At 46.3% G+C, this 12,434-nt stretch overlaps 1 protein-coding gene across 1 annotated transcript; it reads right to left on the bottom strand.

The window, feature by feature from the left end:
• Positions 1 to 486: 486 nt before the first annotated feature.
• On the bottom strand, positions 487 to 10,186 carry LOC142575510 (carbonic anhydrase-like). Its single transcript, XM_075684924.1, has 7 exons — positions 10,038 to 10,186; positions 8,838 to 8,873; positions 7,360 to 7,539; positions 6,496 to 6,653; positions 6,025 to 6,114; positions 2,296 to 2,604; positions 487 to 1,238 (listed from the first exon to the last, which is right to left on the bottom strand). Exons 3-7 carry the CDS (start codon positions 7,454 to 7,456, stop codon positions 1,122 to 1,124), a joined length of 771 nt encoding a protein of 256 aa, XP_075541039.1. The 5' UTR covers positions 7,457 to 7,539; positions 8,838 to 8,873; positions 10,038 to 10,186; the 3' UTR covers positions 487 to 1,121.
• Positions 10,187 to 12,434: the final 2,248 nt, after the last annotated feature.

Genomic DNA, 12,434 nt, shown 5'->3' with positions numbered 1-12,434 from the left:
TCTTCCTTCCTATGTTGCGCTGTATCAGTTTTAGGAGGAGACGAAGCCGTGGATGCAAGCAGCGGCACCCACAACGAACGTTCAGACGAACCACACTCTTTGGCTTGCGGCAAGCTCGACTGCGACAGCCACGTTTCACCGCAAGTTCACGGACAGTTCGGCAGCGTGTGTAACGTGTGTGGAAGACTGTGGCCTAACTTTAATGAATCACTGTGTGCATAGTCTTTGCAAAACCAAGCCAAACACTCGTGATAACTAGGCTTACAAGAAAAAACGTGAGTCTATGCCGCACTTCTACAAAGGGAAGTTTATTGATGTACTAGTAGCAATAACAGCACAGGTAACTAACTTGGAAAGCCGTGTACATTAATACTCATACAGGTAAAACAAGCAATTGTTCCCCCCGTCCACATATTCTGACTGAGCATCAAGAGTTGGGATCACTCGACAGAAAAAAGGGGAAAAAATACGAAACACACACACACGTACAAAACAAAAAAGTCAAATTTACTGACTGCAGATTATACACGTAGCGGAAATACGTGATGCCATCTTAATTTTCTGACTGTACATTTCAACTTAACCCATGAGTTTCTTCTCTTCCTGTCGTGAAAGAAGTGCTCTTAAAATGGCAACATTGGAAACTCCATCTGGCCCTTCCTCACTACAAAAAAGCTAGTATGCCACATTCTGAGGAAAGCTTCTTGCCCGTGGGCTGTGGTATGTTCCGTAAGACACCGCACCATAATTAAACAAATTTCTTGTGCCTGATCTGACGTTTAAGCACTAATTTACACATACGTGTAGAAGATGCAGGTCAAAGATGAATACACCAACTGCCACCCAGATGCCAGACCGAAGAAAGCGTAGCATTGAACTTAATCGTGCTCCTATTGTCTTTGCGGTGAAAGTATGTAAAGTTGTACGCGCGTATTAACAAAACTAGAGCAAATATATTTCATTCATAACAAATACAAGTTACGTATAACGTATTTTTCTTTGCTTTTCCGCTTGTTACGCGTGTGTCATGTCAGTGCTATTAATAAATCGGGGATGCATTTGTGCCGTTACGACAAAATACGAAGCTAACGCTGCCGAATGAACGGCTCTTCCCGCGAGTGTCAGAAGGGGCGAAAGGAAGAGATGATCTTGCGACCGTGAAGCCTCTGCGGCGGCCGGAAGTTGTCCGAGAGAAAGCTGCTCTTGGTGTGTCCGCGGAGTCTGCGCAGACGGTGCAGCTGAAAGAGTTGGAAAGAACGAGAACTTAGAGCAAGAGCTTATTAGTTGCGCTTTCTCAAAGTCATGCTAGCGTGATAGAGGTGACGCAGAAGGAGACAACGAAAAAGTGAACGAGGAACCTCATTTGTTGCACCTGTGCACGGGTACCGCGAACTGGTATATTCATAGGGAGATGGTCAGTCGAAGGGTTCCCAAGGCTCTGGAGCATACCGAGATGGGGATGTGCGCTGCACCGCCCTATCCCCCCTCCCCATATTAAACGTGGCGTCTCTTCAGAACAATTTTCTTTTTATGGGAAACCTTAAATGACTCATTGAGCGAACAAGCCGGCAGTGCCTGTCCTGGCTGCTGGCTGCAGCCAGGATCGACAGACAACTGGCTGCAACATCGCGCGCGCTCGTGACGCTTGCCCGCGCTTGATGGCATGGGCCTCGGCGGAGCAGAGCTGTCGAAAGGGAACGCCCACTGCCATGGCAATGCGTGAGGGGAAAGGGCATCGCCGCGACGCCACGTCACCCGCACTCTCGCTCTCGGAAGCCTATTCGCGCGTTCCTTGTCCGCGCAAGCTCTCGACTGCGTTCTAACTGTGCCTTGGTAAGGCCAAATCAAAACGCGCCAAGCCTCTCAACGCACTCGCTTGCCCGCGAGGAGTTCATAACTCGAAGGACCGCTTAGCGGCCCTCAATTGGACATCAATGCTTTTGCATTGAAAGCTTAAGTATAAGAAGTGCGACAGGTCTCCTCTGATTTTTTTTTTTTTGCAGAGAGATAACACGGAAATAGGCTAGATAAGATGCGATACGATTGCCCGAAATTTTCAAGGGCGAAATTATATATTTTCATCCGAGCTGGCGACATCGGCGTGTGTTCCAAACGCACAGATTTAATTTTTCTTTTTTCTGGGCACAGCGATACTTACGTTTACCAGATCATCTGACAGTAAGCCCGTTAGAGTGCTCTGTCTGTGTCGTTGCGAAACGCGCTCCCGTGTTCACGGCCATTATAAAGCTCCGCGATTGCACACGCAACAACTCTCCGTCGCGGCGGTGTGCTTACCAGCGCCTCGGAGACGAACGCGTTCTTTCTGAATACGGTCCAACGCACGGACTCCGTGCAGGGGGGAGTGGTTAGCGAGCCGCGGTAAGTGTAGAACTCCTGCAGGTCCGCCGGGGGCATCAGGCTGTTCAGCGTCAGCGGGAACGACGCACCCTTGGCCGCGCTGGAACCGGAGCCCGTCAGCCGGCGCACCATCCACGGAAGCAAGCGGCGGAGCGAACGGCGGCGTCGCCGGGACGGCGCCTCGGACTCGAGTGCGTCCAGCACGCCGCGCATCGCCCTCACCGAATCGAAGTTCACGAACGTCAGCTGCGACGGCAAAGTCGTTGACGGGTGCTGCAGCTGCTATAGCTTTTCGCTGCGCAGTGCTCTGCGACCTGCGCTCTTTCTTTGCGAAGAGCGCAGGTCGCAGCACAATAACCAACACAATAACCCGAGTGCGGAGCAATGGGAGAGTCGGCTTGCCAGCTGCGAGCTCACGGCCCAAAGGGCCTTAGTGCAGCACGCTAGTGAGGTAGCTAGGCTCAGTGGAGCCCTGGAATAGGGGCCCACCCTTGCCGGAAGAGGCTCCAAGTCGCCGGCGCCCAAGAAGACAACGGAGACCTCGAGACGCTAATTCCTTGAAGGAAACAAATAAAGTTTCTCTCTCTCTCTCTCTCTTTGCGAAGTCGCAAGGTTTTGATGCCGCGATCGATGGTTGTGCTGGATTACGGCGTAGGTCCCTGCTAAACACAGCTGTGCACGATAGTCACGGTACGCTTCGGAAGCTGTCACATGCGCGCGTACTCGCGGTTCCTTTGTTCGTCAGAGCCGGCTTCTTGGCAATCGTAGTATTTATGTGGGAAAGACCACCCGGGTGAATAGACTCGCTGTTCACCACGCACTGAAAAAACACGTTATATTTATATGGACTGCTGAAATGTCGCTGTACGAGCTCATCTTGGAGAATAACTGGCGTAAGGGTGGCTGTATTTCGATGAGGGTGAAACAAGAACGCCCGTGCAGTGGGTGCGCGTTAAAGAGCCCCAGGTGGTCAAAGTTGATCTCCCACAGATACGGCGTGCCTCATGGTTTTGGCACGTAAAAGCCCAGAACATAACTAATTAATAAGCCTTGTAGCGCTCTCGTTTTATCTTGCGTCGTCGTCTTCCTTGCGCTAGTAAGGCAATCTTCATCCTGACCGTGCTAAGATTTTTTTCGTTCTTTCGTACACACCACTTTACAAAGTAAGTGTTTGCTGCCAATCCGATATTATCTCGAGGGTGGCAGCGCATATTCGCGCGAAGATCTTGGCTGTGACGGAAGGAACCGTTGCGAAGTTTCAAATGTCGCTAACTCAAACCTCGCGGCGTCATCGCGCTCGCCCCTGCAGTCGAATCCTTGACAGTCGCCACTGTAGTCTCAAGGCGATTCTGAGCACAACGAACTCTGCTTTCCTGAGGACTCGCACGTTGCCCATGCAAGGTGACAGTCCGCGCAAGCGCTTTTGTGTTTTGCTTCGCGCTGCGAGAGCGGAAAGTACAGGGTGGGTGAATATTCGAATAGGAATTGAATATTACTCACCGAGGGTATTCGTATTCGAAAGGGAAGCGTCCGGTATTTATTGAACATTCAGAACTAACCAAATATATCGCAACAAATGACCGTCAAAGTATGGCCTCCATTCTCCGAGTATGCTAAACAAATTATCGTAAATTATCAGAAGCGAAGCAGTAACGACATTTTCGAGGCGATGCTGAAAGACAAAGGATAATGCAAGCTCCGTTTTCGGTTTTGCGGTGGAAGCCTAATTGACGAATCGTGATTTTTTGCTTGTGGTCTGTCATTCAGTGTAGCCACCGCGGCATCTCGGTGGCTATATGGCGCTGCGTTGCTTGAGCTCGAGGTTGCAGGTTCGATCCCGTCCGCGGCGGCGGTGTTTCGATGGGAGAGAAATGCAAGAACATTCGTGTACTTAGATTTAGCCGCACGTTAAAGAACCCCAGCAGGTCATAATTAATCTGGAGTCCCCCACTACGGCTTGCCTCATAACCAGATCGTGTTTTTGCACGTAAAAACCCCAGAATTGTCTTTTTTTTTTTCATTTAGTGTTTTTTTGCCAGTCTAGTGATGTAGAAATTTTATCTTATATGGAACAGCCAGTGACGTTTTCCTTCCAAGTGGCTCCTTTTCGTGTGTCTACGAAACACAATTAGTTTAGCAGCTTTCTCTTTCTTTATTTTTTTCCACAACCGCTGACATATTGCCGGCAAGCATTTGTTCAATTACTGTTTAGGTACCTATAGGTATATCGAAAAAGTGCACCGACGATTACGATACACGCTAATGCAAAATTTCAGCGCAGCTCTATAGGTGTTTTCATTTCGCGATATATTGGCTGGCGCGCACAATCTATCTCGTGCGGCACGTTGCAAACGGAACGAAGCATCGCGCGACTGCCCCGCTTATCGGGAGATCGCGCGAGAGGCAGCGCGTGGGTGACGCGTTGGCGCGATTCACAGCAGCAGCCGCCGCAGACAGACCTCCGCTCATGCGGCGCTTTGTTTCCATATATGGTATCGGTGGACGCGCTCATCGGTGAACATCGGTCATCGGCGAACAGACGACGGCGCGCTACTCCGGCGCCATCTTGTAGCGGTCGTCGCCGCAGAGCCCGTCTTGCGCCGAACTACGCTTTTCTTCTCACGCTTTCGCTATACTATCCTCCTCTGCTTTCCACCTCAGCGCTCTCTTCGTTATCGCAGTCTTTTATCCTCTGCTGCGCTCTGCGTTCATTCTTTCCTCTTTCGCTGTGCTCATTCGCTCGGTTACGCCGAGGGACGCCGATGCTCAAGGCAGGAACGGGCGCCTAAGAGCGACACTGTGAAATATTTCTGCTCTGGATATATGCATCTGGATTTGAACTATTCGATTCGATAATTGCTGTTTGCTAATTGCTTTTCGTTTTCGATTCGTGTTAAAAAGTTAACGTTCGCCCACATCTACCAGGAAGCAAAGAGGATCGAACGCGCACATTATTTCGTTAGACAGGCAAATTCTCTGCAAATTCTTCGCTATGGTGGTGCCCGCGTTACATGAATAAGGCATACAGATGGCCGGACCATGTCATTCACTTCGTTATGCAGGTCGTTTCTTCATAAAGGCAATAATTTGTTGTCACGGCTTCCGATTTATTTATATAGATACATACCCATTAAATGCATAAATGACAAAGTGATGATGCCGACGCGTTAAGTGCTGATTGTGGAAATTGGTTCATGCACGAATGCCTTCCGCTTTTGCGCCGTGAAGTATCATTGGCAGCGCAGACTATCTTGCCGTGCATGCATCTAGAATGCAGAGTGGGAAGACGATGCTCTTCGCGCGCTCTTAGTAGTAAACGAAATTCGCCATTGTACTTATATTATAGTAGAAGTAAAGCCAACCAGCAATTACAAGTCAGTCTATGACTAACTCCACGTGTGAAAACGTTGGCCCAGACTCCATCCTGTACTTTACCTTGGTTTATTTCGTTTTTTGCACAGTCTGTTTCCGTCTATCAATTTATCCATCTTGGGATTTTGAAGAACTTAGTATGATTTACATCTTGCGGATTACAACACCATTAATTCTTCTTTCTTTTTTTCGACTCACACATTACCTTTGAAATACTTCGTCAATAAAAAAGGAATGGTAACAACCCTCAGCGTTTATCGCTGCAGAGAATGAAAACGAAAAAAAAAAGAGCACCTGATAGAGCGTTGAGATAATGGCAGTCCTGTCCGTCTGGTCCGGCTCATCTACGTTGGCGTACTTCTCGTTTGTGTACACCAGCTGTGCCTGAACAAAGAAAGAGAAAAGTCATAAATTTGATTCAGACAGCTGGAGTCTACAGCAATGCTATCTATCTATCTATCTATCTATCTATCTATCTATCTATCTATCTATCTATCTATCTATCTATCTATCTATCTATCTATCTATCTATCTATCTATCTATCTATCTATCTATCTATCTATCTATCTATGTCTGTCTGTCTGTCTGTCTGTCTGTCTGTCTGTCTGTCTGTCTGTCTGTCTTGTCTTGTCTTGTCTTGTCTTGTCTTGTCTTGTCTGATCTATCAGGTCTTGTCTTGCCTGTCTTTTCTGTCTGGTCCTGTCTGTGTGGTCTGGTCTGTCTGGTTTGCCTGCCTGCCTGCCAGGGTAGATTTTCCTACCCACCTCCATGGGGTATGCGATGCCGTCGAGGCGGTGTTCGGAGCCCTGCGACGAAGTGGAACCCCAGTGAAACAGCGCATGCGTGAACTCGAAGGTGCCCTGCAGATGACCGCCCCGCACTGTCCTCTTGGTCTTGTCCGCTGGCGAAGGCCGGAGGGTCACTGCGTGGCGCCACGTCAGGTCGCGTTCTTTGAACATACTAAAGCTTGACATTAACATGGGACCCGTACGTGAGACGGCAAGCTGGTGAGACTTCTGTCGACCGAGACACCCATATGGCGGTGGCGGGCCAGTATAGCCGATATGAGTATGCGGGGAGGGGTCACATGTTGTGTGCATGTGTGTGCGTGTGCGGGCGATTTCCAACGATCGACACAGGAAGACGAAAATATACATATATGCTGATGTGACCCTCGGAATTGGGCTTGCCTTGCTTAGATAGTTGTTTAAGCCTTTAAGAGCGTGTGGTAGAATAAAACCTGACAATTATTATTAAAATTGCGGCGAACATTAGTAGAACGGTCTGTTACCGCAGAATATGGCAGATGCTTTTTTTTCTCAAAGTTGATGATGACTTTCAACTAAACTTCTACAGACTCAGGTGATCTTTGTGATGACTTCTGCATCAGGGAACGATTGCATTCGTAAAAAAAATTGTTAAGTGTGACGCAGCTTATCCGTGATCCTTCCGCTTAACCAGTTTAACCACTTAAATTGACGATTAGCTGTAGACAATGGACGAGCCCTTTCACTGGTTCTCTTTCCTGGTTGATCGATGGAAGCCATGACTTTTGATGTATTACACAAATATTGGTGAAGGCGGGAAAACGCGGAGACATCAATAGCAGCGACGACAGTCCCGCTCACGTGACAGGCCGTCGTTGTGCACCGTGAAGTTGCGGAGCGGGACGTCGTGGGCGTAGAACTCGAGCGGCTTCATGCCGACGTCGTGCACCACGCTCATCGTCTCGATGTTCACTGGAGACTGCTGCGCCCCGCCGCACGAGTTGTGCTCGACGCATTGGAACTCGGGCCACGACCACGACTCTGCACGGAGGAGAAAATTTTTGGAGAGCTCAGGCAGGCAGACAAGCAGAGGCAAGGCAAGGCAAGGCATGGCAAGACAAGACAAGACAAGACAAGACAAGACAAGACAAGGCAAGTCAAATCAAGTCAAGGCAAGGCAAGGCAAGACAATGCAATGCGATGCAAGACAAGGCAAGACAATGCAATGCGATGCAAGACAAGGCAAAGTAATGCAAGGCAAGCCAAGGTAAGGCAGACAGGGCAGGCCGGGCAGGGAACGCAGGGCAGGGCATGTCAAGGCAGGGAGGGGCAGGCAGATGAGTAGGGCAGGCAGTAGGCAAAGCAGAGAGGTAGGCAACGCAGGCAAATCAGCCAGAGCAGGTCAAAGCAAAGGAGGAACTTCAGCTGCAATAATCTGAATAACGATACCATAAAGAAACTGCGATCTACGTAACTTCATCCGACATTCACAATTTCTTTTCTAGGTTATAACCGGTTGATTAGCGCTCAAATCACACACGGTGATCACGTGTTTCATTTATTTCTCTTACGTAATTACCTGTTGTTAATGTTCCCAAGCTAGACCAGACATAAAACTCGTTGGACGGTGTTATAGTATTCGGTGTCTGGCAGCAACAGTAAATATATGTATAGGCAACTATGAACCTCAATGCCGTCATCATAAAAAAAGGGATTCATAGGTCGACAGTAGCGGTAAACATAGCATTGTCGAGCGGATTTATTTCAAAGGTCTTAAGCGGCCTGGGAACACCTGCAACCGACTGCGAATGCCCGGTTTGTTAGGTTTACGAATAAAGGAGTTGTTTTTCCTAGCCTAAAATCGCATGCCGTTATCTGAAAGTCGGACACCCAAGAAGCCGAGCCGAATGAACAGATTTTGACAGCTGTCCGGCTACGACAATGCGCACCGTTATGAAAGTTTCTCAGACCAATGGTCACTTGGACGAACGAAAAAAAAATGCTATTGTGTTGCCAAATTTGAATGAAAGCAATTAACGATAAGCGCAAAAACTCTATTTAAATTGTCAGAATATCAGAATAAGAACTCAGTCAGTACTGTACATTTCCTATTTACAAATCTTTACTGAAGACTCCATAATTTTCTGAACAGCTTTCCCAATATTTCCATCTCGGTTTGTGACAACCTGATACACTGATGACAATCCGTGTATCCCGACTGTGTTGTTATTCAGACTAGATCGCAGAATGCGATCTCTGTGCGAAATTTGAACCACAACGCAGACGATTTTTTTCCGTTGTCGAAATAAATGTCGCGATAAAGTTGGCGTCACACTTACGGTCATTGTCATAGTTCCAACAAGGCTGGCCTCTCGCTGGGAGGTAAAAAAGAAGAAAGACAGAAAATAAGAACAATATAATAAGGCCACAAAGACAAGTAACAGCCATAGTCAACATCAGGGTGAAAGCGATCACCTATAATGTATAGCCGAATTATTGCCCGATTCCTATGCGTACGGGATCAGTCGAAACCGTTAGAGACGAGCAGAGCTAAGATTCGGACAATAAAGCACTTCAAATGGTCAGATACTATGGTCACGAAAGAACATTCAGACGCAAATAATCAGACAAAACGCTTTCTTTTTTCAGTGCCAGCACAGTGAGCCCCAAATGCCATCGCATAGAACAGAAACGTTTACACGTTGCAGCATGACATAAATAATTAAATGTTCACTCGTTAGAGAGTGAGTGTGCAGATTGAGCAAGCCAACGCAAGCAGGCAGCGCGCAAAGCGCGCAGAAGGCAAAAAAAAAAATAATAATGTCGTCTGCAAAAAAAAAAAAAGCAGACGACATAAGCAAGCAGGAAAGAAATTGCTGCGTAGAGGTCACCGAACCACGTCGACCTGCGAATATCAGAGAAAAAAAAAACAGAACGATAATATATGGGTAATTTGTGCTACAAGCGAGTTCAAGTGTGCGAAGCTGTAGTTAGTTCGGGTTCAACATTATAGAAAATTTCAGCTACGTGTTGTAAACAAATAGGCATGTTACCGGCAAAAAGAGCAGACGACAAAGTCGACTGTTCTTAGCTGTTTGCTGGTTTCTATAATAATATTTGCCATTAATAATAAAAACTCGACCACTAATATTAATTTTGCTTCAGAGAAAACTTCTGCGATTAAAGTCAGTCCAATTTTTGTCCCGCACTGACGCTGACGACAACGCCGCTTCATCTTCGTGACATCACGTTCTACAACTCGTCTGTACCAGAGTGCACTAAAGTCAGCGCCAGCAGTGCAGACGTCAGCACAAAACGAGGCACACACGTCTTCGCCCTCTGGCCTGGGCTGCTGGCATAATATTGTAATCTAGTGCCTGGGTGCACATCGTAAACGGTGCGACAATCTCGTTATAAGGTGGCGTGTCGACCGGTTCGTCTGGAACAGTTACCACCAACTGGTAAGTCCAACCAAGCGCTCGTCTAGCACTGGCCGTGTGGAAGAGCCTGCGATGAGAAGTATACACACACAAGCTTACCCCACTACACAAGCGAAAGAAATTGGCGAGTTTCCTGCGCGAAAGTATTCCTTCTTTAATGCGATTCTCATTGAATGAATCAACTTTGTACAAGACGACTACTCAGCTACCTAAGAAAAGGAGAAGGTTGGTGGGAACGGCTACAAAACAAGAAAATAAATCGAGAAGCTATAAATTGTTGAGCGAGTTCTCCTCAGATATGACATCTATGTCTACAGCGCACCTCTCTTTTGAATTCAGAAACATGACAGCTGTATGCAAACATGCCACCCGCACGCGGTTTCTATTTTTTCAGAGCTCGCAGTGGTGACTCAGCGCGGGATAGTCGTTTCATACTGACCTGTTTTTGTTGCGTTCACATAAAGCTTTATACGTGTCTAGCTGCACGCAACCGTGCAGACCTTCTTTCTTTCTTTCTTTCCTTCTTTCTTTCTTTCTTTCTCTTTCTTTCTTTCTTTCTTTCTTTCTTTCTTTCTTTCTTTCTTTCTCATCTGTCTTTATTCTCACCGGAAAGCTACTAAACAAGTACTGTTCTGCCTCGCAATAGAAACTACCAACGGTGATGGCTTTCATCCTAAGAGGAAGCTTTAGCTCGGGCGCTCCTATATAAATACATGTAAAAGGAGAATTCGCTTTTCTCGGCAACCACTGCACCAAATTTAGTAGGTTTGCGCATTTAAAACAAAAACTTAAAATCTTGTAACTGTTGGTTTCGAATTTTTTATTTAGGTGGCCAAGTTTTTATTAAAAATTGGCAAAAATCTAAAATTTTCGAAAAACGAAACTATCAAGTTTACAACTCCAACTCGGCAACGAAAAATGATCAGAATCAGAATCAGTTTATTCAAGACAAAAATGGGGATAATTACATAATAAGTATATACAGAAGGAGGTCCCGTAGTGAGAAACTGAAATGGGACCTCCTGTGCATGATGACTAGAATTAATAAAATAACAATGGCAACATGTGAAATTTTCGATATTAAAGGTTTTAGGAGACAAGGCATAAATGAACAGAAAAGCAGCAGATGGATGTATTAAGCACTAACAAAGCTTTAGATTAGACAACAAAAGGGGAAACTACAAAAATAGCTTAAGAAAAACATGAAGTAAAAAAAATGCGAGAGACATATAGAGAAACAAAATGAAAGTTAAAAATATAACACATAGTACACTCAAATGGGAAAGTCGGAGGAAGCTAAGAAAAAATACTTAAGTTCTGTATGAAACCTGTCAGATAATACAGATAATACAATTATGTGAATTGCATATGATAGCACATCTAAAACGGACAAAACTGATATGTGGCACATGAATCTCCAGAAATTCAGTAATGTGGAAATACAGCTTTTGCAGAACCCTTGTACACAACGTAACAACATCGCGTAAGATGTAAAATCACATACCGAATTTGTCCGCTTTCAATGATCTAATGGATGCCGTTTACAGAACTGCGATATATGGTCTTGATGCAGAGCTATGAATTTTTAAACTTCGTGCTTCTATTTTTTTCAAGTTCCCGAATTTTTGAAAAGCTTTTTAACAACATACAGGACCTAAATAGAAATTCGGCTTCTAAGTCACTAGAATTTAACTTTCTCTCTCAAATGCAATAAATGTCATTAATATCGACCCAGGGGTTATCTCAGAAAAACGTTCTTGCAATTTACATGTATTTTAATGGGCCGCTCCGGAGTTCGGCCCGAGCTAAAGCTAAAGCTTCCGTGCAAGCGTTGTCGAGCTCACTTTGCGGCGCGTTGTCCTGGCATTCCCCGATCTCAGGACGTCGTTGTTGATGCTGCGACTCCGAAGAATTGCCGCATACTTACCAGTGGCTGTGACCGCGAAACGCAAGTCACCAAGCCCAAGCTGATGTTCTTGTTGGGCGCTGGCAAAGCGATAGCACCGTGACGATGACGATGACACTTCAAAACATGACACGTACCCACAATGGGGGACGGGCCAAGGATTGGGTTGTCGTGTGCACTGTCATCTTTTGCTGTTGTTGTTGTTGTTTCTACATGTGATATAGAGATAGGAACTGCTCAGAACGCCGGATGAAAAACTACGAAAAGCCCTCGTTGCCTGGGCCGAAAGGGTCGCTCCTCGTGAGGGGGACGACTCGGGCCTGCCAGATCAAAACTGAGCAGAGTCTCAATAAAGTTGTTACCACCACCACCGGCCGTACCGGTAGCCAAACTGCCCAATCTTTATATTTATTAGGAAAAGGTAATGATCAGGTCAAGGATGACAAACATGAAAAGAACAAAAGAGTAATGTGTGTCTGAGAGGTGAGAGGAGATGAATGCGTGATTACATAAAAAAAAACAATAAAAGAGCAACTTAGAACGGAATTAATTTAGAAGACTTGACTAGTAATTGAAGGAAAGTAAGAATG

The sequence above is a fragment of the Dermacentor variabilis genome, chromosome 3, assembly GCF_050947875.1.
Source record: "Dermacentor variabilis isolate Ectoservices chromosome 3, ASM5094787v1, whole genome shotgun sequence".
NCBI classification, from domain to species: Eukaryota; Metazoa; Arthropoda; class Arachnida; order Ixodida; family Ixodidae; genus Dermacentor; species Dermacentor variabilis.
The sequence above is the reverse complement of the archived record's forward strand: the minus strand, read 5'-3'. Positions and strand labels throughout refer to the sequence as shown.

Bases quoted from the DNA above. Each gene is read 5' to 3' on its own strand.
- LOC142575510 (XM_075684924.1), bottom strand. From the start codon at position 7,456: ATGAGCGTGGTGCACGACGTCGGCATGAAGCCGCTCGAGTTCTACGCC. The intron at 6,654-7,359 runs GTGAGCGGGACT...GGCGCCACGCAG, and splicing joins GCACAACGACGGCCTGTCAC to TGACCCTCCGGCCTTCGCCA. The intron at 1,239-2,295 runs GTAAGCACACCG...CAACTCTTTCAG, and splicing joins CGTTCGTCTCCGAGGCGCTG to CTGCACCGTCTGCGCAGACT.